The 22,926-nt window shown below is 36.9% G+C and overlaps 1 protein-coding gene across 3 annotated transcripts in view; it reads left to right on the top strand.

Moving 5' to 3' along the window:
• Positions 1-22,926, top strand: part of Slc4a10 (solute carrier family 4 member 10) — a 204,074-nt gene that overhangs the window by 177,962 nt on the left and 3,186 nt on the right. For 2 of the 3 annotated variants that reach the window (XM_050122411.1, XM_050122405.1), the window contains exons 20-24: positions 859-927; positions 5,237-5,410; positions 6,091-6,213; positions 15,319-15,386; positions 18,903-19,019. In XM_050122411.1, the coding sequence (XP_049978368.1) occupies positions 859-927; positions 5,237-5,410; positions 6,091-6,213; positions 15,319-15,386; positions 18,903-19,019 (551 nt within the window). Of the gene's footprint in view, positions 1-858; positions 928-5,236; positions 5,411-6,090; positions 6,214-15,318; positions 15,387-18,902; positions 19,020-19,819; positions 19,859-22,926 lie in introns of all 3 variants that reach the window. The other variant, XM_050122421.1, reaches the window with a different exon arrangement.

Raw genomic sequence — 22,926 nt, 5'->3', positions numbered from 1 at the left:
AAGGGTCTTTTATTTTGTCAGTATGTAGATTGGATAAAATTTACTATAAGTGAGTGGCACAGACTGGACAATGCGGTGGTCGCAAAGACAGCTTTTTATTTCGAAGGCCATATGTAAATCAGCATTGCATATAAGAAATCTTCACATTTGAAATTATCAAATTAATTTTGAGTAACAGTAAAGAGGGATTGTTTTGTGATATAAATCTGGCAGATATTCTTGCAGCATGTTAGTTGCTTTATAAATTATCATTCATTTTGATTGCTTAAATATCAAATATTAATTGAATTATTTAATTTACACAGCTTCTTGTATCTAATCACTGAAAAAATGTATTTCTGCTATATAAGTAAAAGGATACTGGATAAAATGAGCTAACCCAATAAAAGAAATTCGAACAATGCACATGTTAACAAATATCTGCCGTAACCTAGAACCAAATTGTAAATTAAACTTTGTTCTTAACCATTAATCCAAATATTTTACTATTTTAAAATAGAATGTAAACTGTCTTTATGTGGCTAATAGTCAATCTTTGTTATGGTGCAGTAATAGTTTATAATACTATTTCTTAGGAATCATCGGGCTTTTAGGGTAAGTCTGACACTTAACTGCACTATTGTCTATTTTAGATATTGAGACACTAAGGTGCAGGCAGTTTATGTAACTGCTTCAGTTACCCAGATAGAAATGCTGGGGTAGAGTCTGAACTATGTCCTCCAATCCTGCATCATACTGGCTTCTAGAATGTTTTTAATTTTCTCTTTTCCTCCCTCTGTGGTAGGTGCAAAATGAATGACCACATGTTGGAAAATAATGCCTCATGTTTTCTAATTGTTTTGTTTTGTTTGTTTACAGTTTATCCCCATGCCAGTGTTATATGGAGTGTTTCTCTACATGGGTGCTTCATCTCTAAAGGGAATTCAGGTAAATTACTTTACTCTTACAGGCGTACCTGTTGTAACTTCAAGTACAGATGTGAGTCATGTGACAGCAGCCATCATCTGAGGAGAGGCTTTCTGACCACATGTACATTTTCTTAAAGTGGCCAGAATTGTAAATGCTAAAGAGGAGTCTCTACTAAATAGGCACTCTCTCACTTATGTGCTTTTATCCAGCCCCAAAGATAGGTAGCCTTAAATTGCTATGTGCATGTGTGTATGTTTGGGTGTGATTGAAGGAGAATGCACAGATGTGTGGAAGCCAGAAGACAACCCTGATATCCAGTGCCTAGGTCGGAGTGGCTGTCCAGTGAACCCAGGGATGTTTCTAACCTGACTTCCCCAGTACTGGGATTCCAGCCAAGCACCACCATGACTGTCTTTACTAAGTGGGCTCTGAGGACCTGACCTCAGTCTTCATGCTTGTTCGGCCAGCACTTTGCCAGTTGAGATGCCATTTACCATAAATATATTAACACTGAAAAGAGTTTAGTTTCTGTCACCCTTTTGGAAAATGAATTAACTTCATTTCAAGATATGTACAAATGCAAACTATGATAGTTATCAAGCCATGTTTATGGATTCTGTCCACAATAGAAAAAATGCCTATACAAAAGATTTATTTTGGTTTGTGGTCTCAGTAGATTTCAGGCCATCGCAGCAGGCCTGGTAGAGCAGCTCTGTCTACAGCAGTGGAAATATGGATAATGGTTGGTCACAGGGCAGCAAACCAGAAAGCAGAGAGTGTGGGGCATGAACTATTGGCTGGCTATAACTTTCAAAGACCTGGCCCCCAGGGACAGACTTTTGCTATCCCACACCACTTGTTAAAGGTTTCATAGCCTTCCAAAGCAATGCCACCACGGGAGATCAGGTGTTCAGAAAACGAACCTGCGGGGAACACTTAAGACTCAAACTGTATCTGAGCAGGACAGAAAGAAGGAAGAGGGCCATGGCAGGGTGGAGGTAGAGATTGGAGTTTTGCTGCCGTAGCGTAAGAATACAGCAAACTGTGAAGAACTGCAGGAAGTGGAGAGGCTCCTTCTCCTAGGGATCACAGAGGTCACAGTCCTGCCAATGTCTTCATTTCAGCCTTTTGACCTCCACAACTAGACAATACATTTTTTATTGCATTAAACCAAAATGCTGTAGGAGTTTGTTCTGCTACTTTCAGAAACAAACACAGATTTCTCTTCAACTGACCCTGAATTGCCTTTGTTTATAGTGCTGCTCTTTGGCCAGAACACTTCCTTTTCTTCATAAGAGACTGCTATGGGGCTTACTTACTGCATAGATCTCTTTTTAAGCTAAACATAATATGAAGAGCAGTTTTTGCTATGGTGTGGCAACACTATCTTCTTACCAAAACATGCTGAGGAGTTAAATCCTGGCTGGGGCACAGGAGCACAAGATCTCTGTCCCTGAGTCCTGCCTTCCGACTCTTAAGAGAAGCAGCAGTCAGACCTTGGAACGGTGTAGGCTGTTATAACTGAGACAAAACTTCAACAGAGGCCATTGTAAGACGCTGAAACACACAAAGCATAGGGACTAGGCCTCAAGAAAGGGGGGCGTGATAGGGAGCGGTTAGGTTTTCAGAGTTTACTTAGAGATTTAATTTGCTCATTTAAAGTATCATGTATGAAATGCATTTTAATAGAATTAGTTTAGTGTTTTCATTTGTTTTTGATTTTTGATTTTTTTTTTTTGCCTTTGGCAAAAGTTTCAATGACTGGTGATTTTGTCTGTAAGTGGAAAGCATTTATTATTAGGCCTCAGGCTCACATAAATAAAGCATCAGGAATTTAAAAAACAAAGTGAAACAATTGTGGGTAGATCCTGACACATTTTCTTCTAATTTCATTCAAATGATTTTTTTTGCCCACATGGTTTGGAATTAAACAAAAATGTCAAGTTTTAGGATTACTTGGGGTGTGATCCTTTCAAGTGAAGTTGAGGAAAAAAATCGAAGTCCTCAAGTCAAATTTAATTAAGTTATAAATCACATTAATGAAACAGAAAGCCTAGGCACACGTTGACAGGTCTTATGTTGAGAACAGAATTGGTGGAAATTTAAGTGAACAGTTAACATTCCTATTGGGAATTGACGCTAACTGGGTGGAGAAATACTACATGCTGCTATTGGGCCACGCTGAAAGCCAAATGCAAAATTTAGAATAAAATTATCACGATTGTTATTCTTGGAGTAGTACTAGGCAGGCACATTAGCTGTCTATGTCAGATATCCTAAGGAACATGCTACTTTGTAACCTAGCAAATTGGAGGACTTTTTATGTCACCTGGCTTTTTGGCACTATTAAGGAACTTACTATGTAGGCTTCTCACTGTGAAATATGGCAGAAAAAACAGATCACAATGTTCTCATGAATGCTGTTTCTGTATTCAAATATATAACCACATCTATATTCATTCCAACATTGCAGGGATCCAAAGTGAAGCAAATGTGCCACTTAAACAATAACAATTGAAGCACCCACTCCCTGAAGCACACTTATGCAACAGCACAGTTCCCTAAATGGATAATGATGGGTGGGGAAAATTCTATAGGAATAGACATTCAGTTGTAAGCTAAAGGGTTTTCTTCTTCTTCTTCCTCCATGCACAAAATTGTATCTGTTTAATGATTCCTGATTTTAAAAGAGAGTTATGAAGTAGAAAAGACACACCCACACACCACATGAGAGGTGAGCCAAGAATGAGGTTAGCAGTCAGTTCTGTCATGGGTTTCAGCAAAAACTTTGGAATGTTATGAATGAATATTGGTGGATGCTGTAATGTGCATTTGATTGCAGTTTACATAACTGGGGAACAGTTGTGCCACACATAAGGCAAAGGGAAGATAGGTTTATGTTGTTTGGTATCCTATTACATCTATTCCATATAAAATTGGATTTTGACAAACCAGGATGCTCTAGTACTAACTCTGCAGATACTTGTTTATCTGCCCTGTATGTAAAGTTGAAAGATTTGATGATAAGTAGCTGATAGTTTTCTTATGGTTGCTGAGCAATATTTTATTTATCAATGTTCCGTTGAAGCTGTGTAGCATATATTATCATAAAATTATGAAATATGATAGTGGCTGAGGGTGGTCAAAACCACTGTTTTCTAAATAGCCACCTCTCACTGAAAGAATTATATAAATAAAATTTGGCCTAAAGATTAAAAGTGGCTCACAAAATGAAACTAATATGTAGTAAAATCAATTATTTAGCAAAATGTATTGAAGTGTCTATAAAAATGTAATTTATAAAAAATTTATTTTATTTATCATTATGACAAAATTGAAATAGACATAATCCACTGGTTACACTGGTTCCATCTATTAAATTAACCCAAACAAGGTAGTTTGCAATTCTTTATGTATCTGCATTGATATGCATTATATGTATGCATACATGCATGTATTGGTGCAGTTGCATGTACCTAGGTATGCACAGGTTCACATGAATACGTGTGTGTGCATATGGAGGTTCTGAGTCAACCCTGGGTATCTTCCTTGGTCACTTGTCACTTGTCTTCTGAGACAGGGTCTCTCAGTGAACCTGGAGCTCACAGATTTGCTAGACTGGCTGGCCAATGAGCTCCAGGGATGCACTAGAGTCTCTCTGCTGACTAAACTATCTCCCCAGTCCCCAAGTATAAAATATAATAAAACACTTTGGTCACAAAAATATACGTAGGCCAAATCTTTATGTAAGTTGTGTATGTTTCTAAAGACAGCATCAAAACCTTAGTTGGGGACCAAAGTGCCAAAGCCAAAATGGCAAGGTTCACTAAGGAGAAATCCAAGACTCTCTACACAGCAGCAGGGGGTTGTGTGGCCCTTGAAGGAAGCTGAGGTCTGTCTGGGAGTACTTAGCATGTGAAAGCCAAAGCCCTGAGGGTAGATGGTGCACTCTGGGAGAGAAAAAAGCACACCAAGCATAAGAAGCCTAGAAGACCAATATTTGGGGACAAAAGGGAGAAGTTATGATGTGATAAACAGAAAGAGAATGAATTTATCTTGTCTGACATAGTGGTGGTTCTCAAGGTAGCAAAATGTAGCACCGACTTTATGCAAACCGTTTTAAATGACACCTTGTTATCACATTATAGGAAATACAGTATACTGTTCAATAAACAGAAGGCCACACTGTATGTCATTTTCAATGTCCTGCAGTTTTTACAACTTTGTCATTTGAACCTAATATTTTGGAACATACTAAATATCTAATTGTCCTACTGTTATTGTTGTCTTGTTCTTAAATTGCAATATAGTCTGTTTAATCTTTTAGTTATTTGATAGAATAAAGCTCTTCTGGATGCCAGCCAAACATCAACCAGATTTTATATATCTAAGGCATGTACCACTTCGGAAAGTCCATCTCTTCACAATTATTCAGATGAGCTGTCTTGGTCTTCTGTGGATAATCAAAGTCTCAAGAGCTGCTATTGTCTTTCCTATGATGGTATGAAACTTCCCCTAACACTTTCTCTTTAACTGAATTTTGGGAAACACATGAACTAAAACAGCAATAACTGAGTAGCCTTGAATCACTTTGAACAGTTACTAGAAAATCTAGTATAAAGTTGGGCACTAAAATCAGGCTTGAAAAATATTTTGCATTTTGCTGATTTAATATCAGTTTCTTTACTTGGTTACTTATAATGTAGTATTTAATGGAAAGCGGGATGGAAAATGTAAATTAAAAAAATAGCATTGGAATATACTAACAAATATGAAAAATTGGGCAAATTTTTAAAAATGAAATTTAATTGAATGTTTTAGACATATTTTAAATGCATTTATAAGTATAGTAAATTTGAATGACTATATGTAATTCAAAAATTATTAGCATATAGAATTTTTAATGTTCACTTGTCCTAGTTTGAGCTTTTAATTATGCATTTAGGATGCATAATCAAGTATATTTCATAGTTTAAAATTTTTCTTTAAGTTGCCTTTGACATTGAATGAAATCTTAGATTCTATCCTGGTGATTTGATAAGAAAAGGAAATAAAGAGAAAGATTAGGCCATATTTTATACACATGTTTTCAATGTTTAGTTTAATTGAAGTCCTAAGGCTCATCTATATCTCCTCTCCATTGTTTGTCTACATTTTAAATTATTTTGTTATTGTCCTTAGGTGTTAGCCCTGGTATTTGTGAGGAAGTTTATGGACTTCTTGTTTACCAAACGGGAACTCAGCTGGCTTGATGATTTAATGCCCGAGAGTAAGAAAAAGAAACTTGAAGATGCTGAAAAAGAAGTAAGTCAGAATAAACCTTGGTATTTTATTTAAGAGAAGAACAATAGTGGTGCACACCTATAATCCCAGCATTTGGAAGGCAGAGGCGGGCAGATATCTATGAGTTTGAGGCCAGCCTGGTCTACAGGAGCTAGTTCCAGGACATCCAAGGCTGTTACTCAGAGAATCCCTGTCATGAAAATCAAACAAATAAACAGAGAACAAGCCAGAGATTTTACGCAAGTAAGGCAATTCTACATGAAAAATGAAAACTTGTGTATTTGTTCACTCTCTAAATTATAAGGCTTATTTTCTGATTTCTTGATCATGGGTGGGGGGAAAACTACTAAAGTGTAACTGTTCCTGAGATATAGCCATGTGATAATTGCTTTTGGTTGAATCTTTGAAAAGGAAATAATGTGATATATTTCACTGTTGGTAATGTTTCTTGCTAAGAGGTTTTAATCAGTAGATTCTAATAAAGTCGTTATTCTTTCTTTTGGTGGTGGGGGGGGGGCAGGTTCAAAACCTGACTGGCTTCTAAAGTGATCCAAGCTTTAAAAACTTATTTGAGAAAACTTCGGGTTTTAGTTAACTTCACAGACTACTGATTTATTCTATTCCTGTTTTATAAGAAGAAACAAGTTAGATATAAGCTTTATGAAATATATAAAGTTCCCATGTCAGCCTGAATCCTTTTTTGAAGGCTATTTAATCACACCATTTTAAAGCTCATAAAAAACTATAAGGAATGTAAATGAAAATAAAAAAAATAAAAACATTTTTAGCAGAGTAACTGAGCCCAAAGATTACAAACACAAAAACAAAAGAAAAATTTCTATGTATAAACGAAATAGAAAGGAAACATTTTAGGAGACTTGTTCATTCTTTCCACTACTGTTTTCCCAGGTGATTACTAAAAGCATTCAGTTTCTTTTCCACTGAATATGTTTTGGACCACAGATACTTTTCTTCTTTCCTGTAGGGAAATTTATTTGCAAACAACAGTTTTAGTTTTGCTCAGTCATTTGGATAGGCCAGATTGGGCCACAAATTCTGATGAATTTTTGGCAGAGAACATTCAACCAACATAACTATATAATCTGTGATCTGTGGACCCTTCCTCCATGGTATCCACATATAAAAACATCACGATGGTGTATCTTATTTCTGTATGAATGTTTCAAATTTCCAAAATGTTGTAGAAGGCATGTATAGAGTCATATTTCTAGCAATGTTAATGCCACGTTAAAATACTGTGAAACTGGCGCTAGTCCTTGACTTTTCTGTTTACTGTATTTGTCTAAGTAGCAGAGCTCTTCTAAGAATAACTTAACAGTGCCTATATGATGAACTGAAACTTACCCCACCTGAAAAAACTTCCCAAGATTTAAAGTTGAAAGACAATGTTTATTGGCCTATGAATTTATCCCATCTTCCCAAAGATTATATTACTAAGCTCATTTGTCTAGTAACATATACATTCTGTTTTCTTTATTGCACTGCTTTTATTTCCTGTCAAACATCTTTACGGTTTCTGGTGGGATAAGGTAGAGGCACTCTTTTCCATAGAGTTCCATCTCTTTCACACAGTGTTCTCCTGAGGCCATTCTCAGAGTGAAACGGTCTTAGAATTCCATTTCTCTTAGTGTTTGGGAAATCCCTAAGGAAAATGCTGTGTGAGCCACTATGCTGTCATTGTCATTTTCTCTATTATTCTAGAAAGACAATGTCAGATGCTCCTGTTTGTTCGTGACATTCAGAGAACAAGTTGACAGTACTCATAAATGTTTTAGAACTAGCCACTGTAACTTTGCACAATGATATCCAGCCAAAAGGTTTATCTCAGATATGATTATTGCTAATAGAATTAGTCACTCCTCTTGCCCATAACTACTTATAATGTTATATACATATATATATTAACATATACATTATCTATATATAGTACTTACATTTGTGTTTATTATATTTGCATTTTGGGAGTTTATTAACTCCACTGAGACCTTGTATAGAACTTTTAACCTTTTTATATTATATCACATTATGCCTTACTGTGCACTGTTAGTATTTACTGTTTTGTGAATTTAAAAGTAAAGATTTTAAGAGTAACTAGATATCACTAAATTTCCTAGAACTTATACTTCCAGCAAGAACATAAAAATAGAATAAGACTTACTGGGGGAATTTTATAGTTGAATCCTTCAGTTCCAAATATGAGGGGAAAAATAACTTGCAATATATTTACCAGAAGGGTTTATAAATCCTTAAAATCTCACAAAGATTATGGCGATGATATATCATATGATCCCAACTGCATGGAAATAAACAAAAAACCCACTGTTTCATTCAAGGAATAACCTATCCTCAAACATTGAAAAGCAGTTCTAAGTAGTGCAAAGAAGACATCACACCAAGAGTGTGGAGAGATAAGGAAGGACGTGTGAAGATGCTTATGTTCTATTTAGAACTAGCATCGGGAAAGCAGAACCGGTGAGGAGTGGAGGAGGCCCTGTGGAGGATGACACTGAAGCTTAAATCCAAGGTTAATTTTCTACTTGGGGGCCTAGACTTGGGTATCTTCTTTTTTCTGAGCCTATGAATTCCCCTGAAAGACATGACTGTACTGTAGTGTCTTGTACCACTGCCCAGGACTCCAAGAGACTGTACAGTAGAGTGGGTAATGGATAAGTTCTTCAGAAATGTTCAAATTAATTGAGGAACTCTTGTTGTGATCTGGCAAGATGATAAACGGCAGAAATGTCTCAGCTCCCTGAGACTTGAATTTAAAGCGAGCTCACCTCTGGTCCTTCTGATGATAGTTACAAGCTTGGACCTTTATCCTCCAGGGTTTTCCTATCAGTAGCCCATTTCTTGTCTTATGGCACTGAGAAAACATTCATTTGACCTTAAAATTCAATAATGAGTTAAGCAGAATAAATAGCTACACAGGCCAGTCCAAGGTCGCAGAGCTTCTGTTCCAAATTTTCATGTACTTCATGCATATGCATATACATATGCTTCAGCTTTTAGAAAGAAAGGATTATAATCAGGGTAGAAATGAATATTGGAACCCTGACATTTTGCACATTGCTCTGTGTAAAGGGAAGACTGCAGAATCAATTCTGGATGTCCAAATGTGCTCAGAGTACCAACATGCCTTCCTCCCTACTTAAATATTCCCTAGGACATTGTACTCACCACAAAAGGACTACTGTTAAATGCAGAAAATTCCAGCAGAATGTTTACTCTCAGGTGGAAAACATGGGTACCGGTGTTAGGTAGGGGTGGAGATGCAATTCCGTGGAAGTAATCATTTCTATACCTTCTTCATTACTGAGGGACTGCTCTAACACATACCCTATAGAAGAGAACAAAAAATAAGGTAAACTGGGCCTTGTGATCATGAAAGATTCCAAGAAAGAACAATCTAAAAATAAGCACAATTAAATAAATCAAAGCAAGTGCTTCACCTCTCAGAAAGGTAAGAGTTGGCTGTGGGTTTAGGAAGTGCATCCTAATTACTAACATAGAGAAAGGGATGTTATGATTCAACTATGGAGTGGGACAAGTGTGTTCTATCTCCTAAAGCAGCTCTTTCCCAAAAACTGGTTCCAGGGTCTCTGCTGCACCAGCCAGCACCTTGCAATATTTTAAAAATGCAAATTCCCAGGCCTGCTTCATCAAATGATGCATATCAGAGCCAGAAATCTATTTTCTTAGACCTCCAGGTGATGTTGACATCTGAGATAAACCTTTTATTAGACTCACATAATCTCAATCTCTATAAAACAGCAAAGTTCTTTATACAAGATTACCATATCAGAGATTTTTTTGTACTTAAAGTAATTTAGGCAATTAAAGGTGCTGAATTGGGACCAGTGAGATGGCTCAGCAGTACAGGCACTGCCCATCAAGCCTGCCGACTAGGGAACCCACATATGCAAGGAGAGAACAAACTCCTTGTCTTCTGACTGCCACATGTGCTCATCTCGCACACGCATGCACACATGCACACACACACACACGTATGTGCACACACGCACAAAATTCAAAACGTTGCTGAGCCATAGGTTCTGATGACTCCATGGGCTTGCTGAATTCTATATGCCCCACCCCAATTTTACCTTTTAAGTTTTTATTATTTTATGCTATCAACTCTTTAATCTGTTAGAAAACAGAAATAATTGTTCTTAAAAGTATACTCCTTATTGTTTTCAAATTTATACATATGCAATATCTGAAGATGATGGTATTAGTTGAGAGAAGGAGATGTATGAATTTTTTAACTTCTTCTTGCCTTATTTGCCTCTTCAATAAAATGAGGTGTTGAACGTGACTCCTGAATCTCCTCCCATTTCTTAGGACACATGAATTGCAAAAATCACTAAGTATTTGACCCCCATAGTAACTTAAGTATCTTGCGGAATGCTGACTCTCAGCTATTGTTTAAACTTTGAGATTTTAAAGCGCTTCCACATATATACAAACTGTGCCCCTAAATGGATATATAATTTAAGGCAACTATTTTATTAAAGGTAAAGGACTAACCATATGTCAGGTACTATAATATAATAATTACAATTTTCTATTACAAAATAAAGTTCAGACTAAGGATGTAATATCATTCAGTTTATCAAAAACCACTAGAATCCCATTTCAGTTCACCATGGGCCTTTGTCTTTTGTGAAGCTGCTTGCTTACTGTCATGGAAACACCTTATTTATCTCACATCATTTCTTCCTACCTGAAGTCTCTTCTCTTCACTGTCTGTTCTTGTGTTCTTTGTGCTAATCTTTTGTTTCCTTTGAGAATCGAGTTTATATCTTTCTTTTTAATTTTGTATCTCAGTACCTTACAGTTACCTGTCACTAGATTATGTAAATATACATTCATTAAGTGAACCTGATTGGTAGTGTCCCTATTATTTTTCTTTGATATGTACCTAAAACACAATGTGTCTTCAATCAATGCATGAAATGAGTAGGTTCCTTTTCTGTGTGTCATTTTTTGCTCTTTATTAGATATGGAATTATTTGTTTCCCCCTTTTTTTTTTATACCTGAAAACTTCTTTGATAAACAATTTAATTAAAAGATTGTCTTTCCGTCATAGCATAAGGAATTCTAAATTCTTTTTGGCCAAACCCTCTAACATGTTGTGGTTGGGCTTCACGATGTAGCTCAGTGTATCATTGACAGTTCCTGTGTAGATGAGGTGCTGTCTGGGAGCCACGTTTCGTGCTTCTTCAGTAGTTAGCTACTCGGTTCTATTCGGATATTTGTCTTCTTGAATGACGATATAACCCGGGCTGTGAAGATCAAGGTAACTGCGCCTGATTTCACAGCCCCTCTATGGGAAGTCTCCTCCTTTGCCTCCCAGCAGTGCTGTTTGGATGCAGCTGTCCCTCCATCACCACTCCCAGGCCCACCCAGATCCCTTCTGGCACTGAAGACAGCAGCAGCGGCTGCTCCGCCACCCTTCACTTCAGATAAGCATGGCTTGGAAATGCTATCTTTAGAGGTGATGAGTTTTTGTTTGGATAGGATGATGACTAGAATAAAGCCCACACACACTAGCGAGCCTCGGAGTGCAAAATAATTATTGAAAGCAATTTGAGAGAAAAGTGGAAAATCATCAGGAAGAAAAAACTGTTCACAAAACCTTAGCCCCAGTGTTTGTTGCTGCTAATGGGTCTGCTTTTTGTGCTGCCAGGTGACACAGGTACTGATTGTACTTTTATTATTTTCAGCTTGATTTGCGCTTTAGTCTTTAGTAAATCTTGCTGATTTGGCCAGAAGAGATGCTGTGTATCATCTTCTAGTGAACAACCAAGGACACGTGTATACTTTGTTTATATCCTGGTTTGTCTTATGTAGTCTTTGGGATCACTGTGTTCTCTTTATGTCCCTTCATGTACAGCAACATAAGACTTATAAAAAGTCGTATTTTTCTACCAGAATGTATAGATACGTTCTGTCTTTGACTCTATGGTGTATAGTATGTTATGTATATGCTATGTTATATCCCATATATCTTGACAAACTAAGTTGGAAGGAGCACCTCATTCTAGGCTGCAGATTGGCTCTCCTTATACTTAAATGACTTCTTTTAATTAATGGTCTTCTTGTTGTAAATTGAGTATAAATTGTTTCTCATAAGCTCATATATTTGATTGTTCGGTGCCCAGATGATGACACCTTTTTAGAAGATTGTGTAACTTTTAGGAAGTGATGCCCCTAAAGCAAATTGATTGCTGGAGATTTGAAAGCCAAGCCCCACTTGGTGCTGCTCTCCCCTTTCTGACTACTGGAGCAGGGCGGCCAGCTACCTCTTGCTCCTGATACAGTGCTTTCCCTGTCATAATGGACTATATCCCTGGATGAAAGTCAAAATAACCCATTCTCTTAGGCTGATTCTCATCGGGTATTTGTTCACATTCTGAGAAAAGTAACTAATACAGAGGAATTGTGTATTTATTTATTGTGGAGGAATAAGGCTGTTGCCGTGACAAACTTGACCATATGGCTCTTGGGTTTTGGCACAGGCTTGTGGGGAAAATGTGGAAGAGTTTAGAATGCAGCTAGCAAAAGATCTAGGACTATATGCAAAGCTTTGCTGGCTGCCCTGGTGGGAGTTCAGTAGACTATAATGTTGAAAGAAATGTGGACAGTGGAGGAGCAATTCCTGAAAGGGTTCAAAAGGGAACAAGGATTCTACTGGGATCTGGGTTAGAGAAAATTTGTTTCATAATATGGCAAAGAAGTTGGTTGTGTTTAGTCTACCTATTTCCTGAGAACTTCAGAGTACCTAAATTTGGAAATAATAGACTAAATTGTTTGAGAGAAAATGTCAAAATTGTTCAGGTGTTCATACTGTATGGGTATTACTTATTGCTCTCATCCAGATCTTTAGCCAGAGAGCAACAAGTGGAACAAAAACATATAAAGACGTCTAGTTTGTGGGGGAAAACTGTAAGCTTAAAATTATATGTAAGATTGTTGTTGATAAGGCTAGTATGTCATTAGAGATTAGTACCATTAAAGGGAAATCTTGTGCTCTGTACAAGAGAAAAGGTGAGACTCCACCCACTGTAAGATCCATCTTGTGAAATTGGAAATTCATTTTTAAGACTAAAGTCTAATCTGAGAATACTGATGAAGGCATTGCCTCCTCAGAAACAACTGCCTATGGATGTGTTTTTCTAGGGTTCAGGATACAAAAGCTGATACAGCTGTCTTCAAAGAGGGCAAGACTTCATCTTGAGCTGGTTGAAGGAGTTGGCAGTACTGTGTGGTAGTGGTTGTATAGTCATGAAAGATACAAGAATAATAGAATGAAATGAAACCTGTGCCAAGGTTTCTGAAGGTCACTGAGGCTAGTAAATTTATCATGGGGTCAGAATCACTGAAAGAAGGCCCCCAAGAAGGGAATTTATGAGGCTGTGAAGTTGAAGTTACAAAGAAAACCTCATGTGGAAAAGGCAAGAACCACAGGATTTCTACACAGCAAAGCCTGCAGCAGGGAGCAGAGCTGGCAAATAAAGAGGCTATGCATGGTGCTGGTAATAAAGCAGGAGAGATGGGGCTACCTAAGCCCTTTGGACCACAGATGATTCTGTCATGAGTTCCAAATGCTGGACATGAATCTATAGGATTTAGTGTTTGCCCTCCTGGGTTTTGGTCTTGCTTTTGTGTGATCTTTCCTTTCTATAGTCTCATTCTTCCATTTAGGAATGGGGACGGTTATTCTGTCCTGTCGTATGGTGAAGACATTCAAATTGCTTTTTGATTATACAGGAGTTCACAGTTAAGTTATTTCCTTGGATCTCAGAGATGTTTATGAATGAACCTATGGAAGAATGGAGCATAATGGTCAAGTTTAGTTGTAATATGTCCTCTTTAGATTGTGTGGTTCAACACTTAGTTTCCAGTTAGTGACACTGTTTAGAGGGTTGTGTAATTTGAATGGGATGGAGCCTCGCTGGAAGAAATTGGTCACCGAGACCTTTGGGTTTTAAATTTGTAGTTGGGCCTCACTTCTTGTTTGCTCTGTTTCCTGGCTGCTTATACCAGGTGCCTCATGTACCTGACACCTTGCCCTCCCTACGTGTTAAACTTCAAGCCTAAATAACTCCTCTTAAGCTGATTCTCATTAGGTCCTCACGCACTAATCATCTCTTAGTCCTCCTAGCACTGCCAATGACAGCACACAAACGGACTTTGAAAGAAATAAATCCCTTACAAAACAGCACAAGAAAGTGAACAGAATTATTCTCTTGGATACAAGATAAATAATTAGTTCCACAGAGTACAATGCACTATGAGGTGTCTGAGGGGGAGCATATAAGCAAGGTTAGCAGCAGAGCTCATATGGTCCCGTCACCGTTGTTCCACAACATATAGCCTGAGTCTGGATCATCAAGGTTGAAGTCTTGATTAGCAGGTTAAGAGAATGCTGCAATAGTGAACGAGACCCAAATCCATGTTTTTATGCATATAAGAAGGTGCCTACCGCCTTTTTTTCCAATTCTCTAGAGCAGTTCTCAAAATGTGGTCTCAGACAGTGTGATCAACATCGTGTGCAGTTTATTAGGAATGTAAACTTGTGCACTTTCTATTCTAGACCTACAGAATCAGAACCTCCAGATGGAGGAGCCATTTACCCATAGGTGAAGTTTTGGCATTGCTTACAGGTGACTCTAAAGTAGAGTTCGAGCATTTATATGCTCTAAATATGTAGCCCTTACTTCTTCCTAGTAGAGAATTTGGGAATGTAAATTCAATTTATAAAAAACAAACTCTCATAGCATTACTCATACTTTTATTCTTGTAAAATTTAGGTTATTTCATAATGTGCTTGGAAATTAACCATGTTTCACATTGAATGACATGAGCGAGATTGTTGTTAGCATTTAAATTACTTTGTGTTATGAGATTTTCATTAATTACTTGTGTTCTTAGTAGCTGAGGCTTTATGAAACGACCTGTACTAGCATTAATAAATGCAAACAAAGTGGAAGGTCCTGAGGTTAATGAGATAATAAAACATTAATCTGTGTTTCCTCTTTAATGTAAAATGGAGACCCATCAGGTTCACTTTATATACGGTACATTTGTCTTTCCAGGAAGAACAAAGTATGCTAGCCATGGAAGATGAGGGTACAGTACAACTCCCACTGGAGGGACACTACAGGTAAACACATATTTAAAACACATGAGTGAGGGTCATAGAATATGCTGGTTATGTTCTTCATACCATAGGAAAGTTATTGAAGTTGTATTAAAATATAAAAAACCCTAAGACCAAGAAATAAATTATAGATTGCTGTAAGTTCTGCCAACACTTGTGTAGCAAAATGACAAAAAGAAGCAAACACAGGGAGATGTATTTTTTTTCATGGTTTATAAGGTGTATGAAAGATTACTTTCATATTCTCAGAAATTACCACCTGAAGATACTCACCGTTCACTTCTAGTATAAATGAGGTCAGTATCTGTGAGGAAATCTTATGAAAACATTTTTATTCTGAGAATTTGCTCCTAACAAAAGTCACTTCCAAAAAGATAACTAATTTTTTGGTTAGTCAGTCAAGTCTGCCATTTGAGAAAATATTCATATAGTTCTGCAAAATACACTGAGTTTTCTACACACAAGGACAACAAAGCAAAGTTTTATTAGTTACAATGGAAATTTTTACAAACATTTGTCCCCCTCCCTCCCTGACTATTTCTTTGTTCCCTTTCTTTCTCTGCTCCCTTCCTCTCTCGTCCCCATTTTCTATCTTCCTATTTCAAAAGTTTAGTTTGGATAATTTCCTCATAAAGTCTGTTTTAAGTACTATTTGGTATCCAAGTGTATAGTCTCACAGTTCTTAGGCTGTGCCAGTAAATAAATAAACATGAAATTTTTTTAGGGGAAGAGATTTACCATGATACTTAAAAGACAAAGTGGGAAAGAATCTATTGTATCTCAGTCTTACTCCCAAACCATATTCTCCCCAAAAGTTTAGGTGTAATTACCTGTTACTTAAAGGTGAAAACAACTGGGAAAAGTATTTTAGTTCTTTTTTTCTCATTCAAAATACTCTTGTTTGAGTTGAATATATTCTTGAGTGAATTCTAGCTTTATGACCTGCCATTCCTCAAGGGTTTTGTAGTTAAATAGGTTAAAAAAAAAAACAGTCCAAACTGCATGCTAGCTTGTGAATTCATAAAGGAACTTTGCATATGAAATAATAAAAAAGTACTATCACTTAAAGCTTACATTTTTTATTCAAAATTTTGTAAACCTCTTTGTTCCTAAGACTGTCTCATAAGACCATGATATACTTGTTTTTCATTTAATGCTTTTTTGGAAATTAGTTGATCTCCTATGCTGAGTTTCTAGGGAGCTCCATTTTCAAGAAGGCTAGAGGAATTAAGAACACTTTTTTAGATTGAGCAAGACTGAGTTCTAGTGTATCATTTACACTAAACGTTGGGTTCGTTGTCCTCTTGGAAACAACTACCAAGAGAGTTGACAAGATGCCAGCTTAGGAGTTTAGTTAATGTCATTTTTTTTTCACAGTAAAGAATGTTACTTATATGTACAAAAATAATGCTTTTTTTATTACAAAAGTTTTCACTTGGTCTTTGATTATTTTATGCTGCCATTTAATGATATTTCTAAGTCTTGAGAGGTTTTGACACAGCATGAATGTTTTCTATAATTGTTGTACATTTAAAATGTAAAAACAGAACAAAGCTAAACAAACCAGCCAACTGCCGGCACAGAACCTAATACTGTAGGTTCCTTGGTTACACCCCATCAAGGGCACAGGCTGAATTCATTTTCAGACACGTAATTACTGAGTAAGTGCCATGTGTACAGCTTTGACTTTTGGGGGAAGCAACTGTTGACCAGTGATCTAGAATAATGTTGTCACTGTATTCAAGTAGAACAGAGGATCAGGATAGAACATAAAACTATGAACAGCAAATGCAGTGATGTTGCTGGCAAGAAAAAGGATAGAAAGACAAAGGAAACAAAAGAGATGGAAGTCTTTTCTTGTTGATTTTTATTGAGTTCTACATTTTCTCTGCTCCCCTCCCTACCTCCCCACTCCCCTTCAACCCTCTCGCAAAGTCCCCATGCTCCCAATTTACTCAGGAGATCTTGTCTTTTTCTACTACCCATGTAGATTAGATCTATGTATGTCTATTAGGGTCCTCATTGTTGTCTAGGTTCTCTGAGATTGTGATTTGTGGTCTGTTTTTTTTTATGTTTAAAAACCATCTATGAGTGAGTACATGTGATAATTGTCTTTCTGGGTCTGGGTTACTTTGCTCAAAATGTTTTCTAGCTCCATTCATTTGCCTGCAAAATTCAAGATTTTTTTTTTCTGTGTGGTACTCCATTTTGTAAATGTACCACATTTTCCTTATCCAGTCTTTTGTCGAAGGACATTTAGGTTGTTTCTAGGTTCAGGCTATGACAAACAATGCTGCTATGAACATAGTTGAGCACATGTCCTTGTGGCACGATTGAGCATCCTTTGGATATATACCAAAAAGTGGTATTACTGGGTCTTGAGGAAGGTTGTGTCCTAATTTTCTGAGAAATCACCATACTGACATCCAAAGGGGCAGTGCCAGCTTGCATTCCCACTAGCAATACAGTAATTGAAGACCCGGATATTAATTCACACACCATCGAACACCTGATTTTTTACAAAGAAGCAAAAAATATCAAATGGAAAAAAAGAAAGCATATTTAACAAATGGTGCTGGCATAACTGGCTATCAAAAACATGTAGAAGAATGAGAACAGACCCATATCTATCACTATGCACAAAACTCAAGTCCAAATGGATCAAAGACCTCAACATAAAGCCAGTCACACTGAACCTTATAGAAGAGAAAGTGAAAAGTACACTTGAACACATTGGCACAGGAGACCACTTTCTAAATAGAACCCCAGTAGTGCAGAGATGGAGGTCTTAAGAGGGTGGAACAGCAATTTAAAATGTTGGCAGCATGGGCCTCTTGAGCATTTAAATTAGAACAGAATTGGAAGTAAATGTCTGAGATTAGGGATGATTCAAGAAAACTGTAGCCCAAATCTACATCTACACAGCTGGAATATTTTCTTTGGATTTTTCGGATACCCTTCAGTAACTGAGTGATTTACTTTATGCTTCTCAATTTTAATTATTTAAAATATGCTATTATAATAAACAATATGAAATATTATTTAATCTTCAAAGGAGAGAAATTTAGGCATATGATAGGGCATCTTGAACTCTGAGGGCATTTTCAAATGAAATAAGGCAGTGATAGAAAAAACAAACACCGCATGAGGCATCTTACATGGCACACGTAAAATAGAGCAAAAGAGGCAGAACATGCCGTGGTGCTTGCAGGGGCTGTGAAGAGGAGGAAGCAGAGAGTTATTGTTTAATAGATATAAAATTTCAGTTTGATAAGATGAAAAGAATTCTGGAGACAGATGTAGTAGTGGGATATATGTTGTAAATGCCTTTAATAACTTTTAATTGTACATCTCAAAATGTTTAAGATGAGAACTTTATATTGCATGTACTTTACTGTGAAGAATGTAGGTAAAATGTTTCACATAGTTACAAAGTTGTCATATATTCATCTTCCCTACCTGAGTGCCTCTTTGCTTGTTTATTGTATATTATTTCCTTTTGGATGAACTCCTGTCTAGAGATGACCCGTCCGTGATCAATATTTCTGATGAAATGTCAAAGACTGCCATGTGGGGAAACCTTCTGGTTACTGCTGACAACTCAAAAGACAAGGAGTCACGCTTTCCTTCCAAAAGGTTTGAGTTTTGAAATAATAAGGTTATGTTAATGCTAATGATTTTATGGCATAAATGCACTAGGAAGAGATACCATTGGTTTTAATCAAATTTAGACTTAAGATGTGTCAGAAAATTTTCTTCTAAACGGAGAATGACAATTTTTACAAACATTATGTTTGGCAGTATCTTCCTTTCAAATAAAAACCCACTCTAAAACTACCACAGTGCGGGGGAAATGGAGCTATCAGTGACCCCAGTGCATGACAATTTTGAACATTCATTTTGGCCCACTTTTTTTTTTATGTGGTTTCATCGTATTCCCTCATCACACACTCCGCAGGACCACTGTAGGTGCCAGACACATTCCCCATTCCCTGTTTGCTTTTGTGACAGTGATTTGGCACATGTAATGGTCATTCTAGTTTAGTTGATTTCTAGTTTCCTGTTTTCAAGTCCCTGACCAACTTCCCTAACCTTACCCCGAACATCCACCCATTTTCATCTGTCTGTGGACACGCGAGCAGTCCTGGAGCTGTGCTGGTGACTTTAAGTGCATGCTGAGGGAAGAGTGTGTCTTGAAACAGCAAGGGAGTCCTGGTATTTTCTGCTGGGTTTTCCAGGACTTACAAATGAGTGTGGATCTTAGCGTGCAGCCGCCTTAGATGCTACTCAGAAGAAAACCCCATGTTATGCTAGTTTTGCTTCTCTAGAAAGTGGTTGATGTTTGGGGATGGTATAATGATTTAATTTATTTATTTTATAATCTTACATTAACTTTTTTTTACTTAATTTTTATATTACATTTTTTTTGTCATAAGCTCCCCTTCCTAATCACTCTAGAAGCTGATTCCCCAAAGGTAAGACCTTTTCCCTCAAACTATCCCCTGGTTGCATTTCCTTATGTTAAATGGTGTCTTCTGAAGACCTGGTCAGCCTATGTCATCTGTGTGAGTTTTGGGGAGGCAAAAGGCCTGGAGAGTCTTGGACTCCAGTCCAATATAAGACTGATTTTTATGGCGTTTTCTATCTAATCAGTTCTTTGAGGGGCTCTGAAATATGAGGAAACGTTTTTCCCCTTAAAGCATATGAATGTATCACGTATCAAACAACAAGCTTACAGAGTCACACTTAGCAAATAATTCCGTCAAATTTCTAGATTGGGAAAAGAAAATTTGTTCCTTTAATTTTGAAAATTGCAAATGTTGCTGTGATATATGCAAACTTGCAAGCTTTGTGAGACATAATTGGAGCCATGGGCTAGAGAGAGACTACATTAGTCTTGGGGGAAAACCTCCTACTGCTAGTTTTGTCGCCCCAAAATGGCATGCTGCTTCAATGTCATCTCTGTAGCAAGCAGAGTAAACAAGGCAGCGACCGTCATCACCCCAGAAGCTGGGGTGGCTGTTCCTCCCTCTCCCCCACTTTTCCTCTTTCATTGCTTGACTAAATTTCTCTGATTGCCTGACTCTAAATTTTTCTAAAACTTAGAGCAAAGGAGTTTGACAAAAGTTTATTCATAAGGTATTGCTAAGAGTTTTGAATGGTGTCTTTGAACAAGGATTCAAAACCAACTTGTATTCCCTTGCTTTGGTTAAGCAGCAGTAATACTCTTTCTAAACCATGAATTTAGCTTTTTCTCTTCAAAATTCTTGCTATAGTCCCTTTGAACCAATCATCCTTGCAGTAATTTTATGTTTTGTCAGAACTCCTGAGCGAAAATCAGAGTAGTAGGAGGAAAATTTGAGTCCAATTTATTTTAAAATCTGAAATCCAGGTTGATAGGCTCAAAGTCAAATGTCAGTCATGGGCACTGGGCGGGGACTTTGAGACACTCAGACTTCAGATGCTTCTCATTCTGAATTACATGGGTCCATTGTGCAAAATCTACCTGTTTTTTCTTTGGATTGAGAAAAGGTTTTATAATGTGATGATTTCTGTGATTCTTCAAGTAAACACATAGCAGTATCTTATCAGTGTTTTGTTTTTGGAAATACAGTATCTAGTTTGACTGGACGTAAAAGCTAGGAGCCGACTACAATTCTAGCTCATGTGGAGGGTGTCTGCTTTGGTCCTGGTTGAAAGTGCTATGCACACATGACAAGCTCCTCTACAGCATCCCTTTATCTTTTAATGCATGTGAACTTATCTTCATTGTTTGATTGCCTTGCTTGGTAACTAGCAAGAAATGCATAAACTATAAAATTCTAATAAATAACTTTCAAACTCAAAGACTTAAAGTCTAAAAAACTGTGAGGTAAAAACTGGATGCAGGCACTCAGCATTCCAAGCTACTATATCTTGTACTTGTGAATACTCTTTCAAGCAAGTTAGGAGGGATAGGACTCTCCTGGGGAGCTCTTCGTTGTCACTCCAAAGACTAGCCCAACTTATCTTGATCTGGAAAAGATTTATAGGGCTTAAATTACCAAAAGGATAGGAAAATATTTTCCTATTTTCCTAATATGCTGTGTAAGAATTACTTTAAGAAAAACAGTGAATCCAGTAAGATACCCTTTAAATCACAGTAAATACTCTGTGAGTCATTTGTATCCTGCAGAAGAGGTGGCTGCTTAAGCTGGCACTGTAGGATGTTTTAGCAAGGAGCCATTAAAATTTGTACCTTGCTCTGAACAGGCTAGTTAGTGGGTAGCCTGGCTCTTCTACAACTATTCTGCCTTAATTGTGTTACTTGTGTGTGATTCCTCTGTGTCAACTGTTGTTAATAATCTCAAGGATTCCATCTTCTCATATATATTTTAAATTTGCAAAGGTGATTTCATAATGTACTTGTTCTTTCATAATTTTTCATTAGCAATATGTGATTAATATTTTACAAACCATATTTAACTTTGTAAAAATTATATATTACTTAACTGTAATATAATTTATTTCCTACTATTACACACTTAGACTGTTTCCAATTTTTTGTTTTGATTTTTAAAAAATTTATCATCATTATCACCACCACCATCATCACTACCACAACCATCATCATCATTATTGTTATCATCATCATTATTATTGAGACAGGTTCTTACTATGTAGTCTAACTGGCCTGGAATTGATATGTAGACCAGGCTCTCCTAGAACTCATAGAGTTCTGTCTTTGATCCTGAGTTCTGGGATCAAAGATATGCTCAATCATCTCTGACTCAATTTATATTACTTTTAATTATGTGTGTGTCAATGTGTAGAGATATGCTTATGAGTGTGGGTCCCCAAGGAATCCAGAAGAAAGCATTGGTTTCCCTCAAACTTGAGTTACAGGTGGTTGTGAGTTATAGGTGCTGGAACCCCCACTTGTGTTCTTTGCAAGAACAATACCTACACTAATGCTCTTAGCCACAGAACCAACTCTCTTACACCTTGTTTTGCTTTTTTAAAAATCATTTCTTTGATTTTTTGTTTGTTTTAATTTTTGAGATAGGGTTTTACTACGTAGTTCCCCATAGTTTCTTTTCTTTAATAATAAAATAATTATAGTTTATCTAGTTATATGGATAATTATATTATATAATTATACAACATTATTATAGAAGAATGTCATTAGGAGTCATTTTATTACTGTTTTTTTTTTCTTTTGGACAGCAGTGTTTTGTTTTAGCCTAGGTCCCTTGGATATCTAGGTTCAGGTTCTTGTTCACCCAAGCAGTGTTGAGTATGGGTTCCATCTCATGGATTGAACCTTCAGCCAAATCATATATTGGTTGGTAACTTCCATAGGCTTTGTGCCATCATTCCCTAGCATATCTTGCAGAAAGGACACCATTGTAGATCAGAGCATTTGTGGGTGGATTGGTGTTTATATTTCTCTTTTGCTTGCAAAGTATGTCCCTGTACCAAAGACTCTAGAACATAGGTGTGAAGGCTCTTTGTAGGCACCAATTGATTTCTTCTTGTTCAATGGGTGGCCTCCACAGCTCCC

This window comes from Alexandromys fortis, unplaced genomic scaffold (genome assembly GCF_014885135.2).
Source record: "Alexandromys fortis isolate MF-2015 unplaced genomic scaffold, M_Fortis_MF-2015_v1.1 scaffold_8_9099976_23576923, whole genome shotgun sequence".
In the NCBI taxonomy this organism is placed as follows: domain Eukaryota; kingdom Metazoa; phylum Chordata; class Mammalia; order Rodentia; family Cricetidae; genus Alexandromys; species Alexandromys fortis.
Note: the sequence above shows the minus strand (reverse complement) of the source record. Positions and strands in the feature narration are given on the sequence as shown.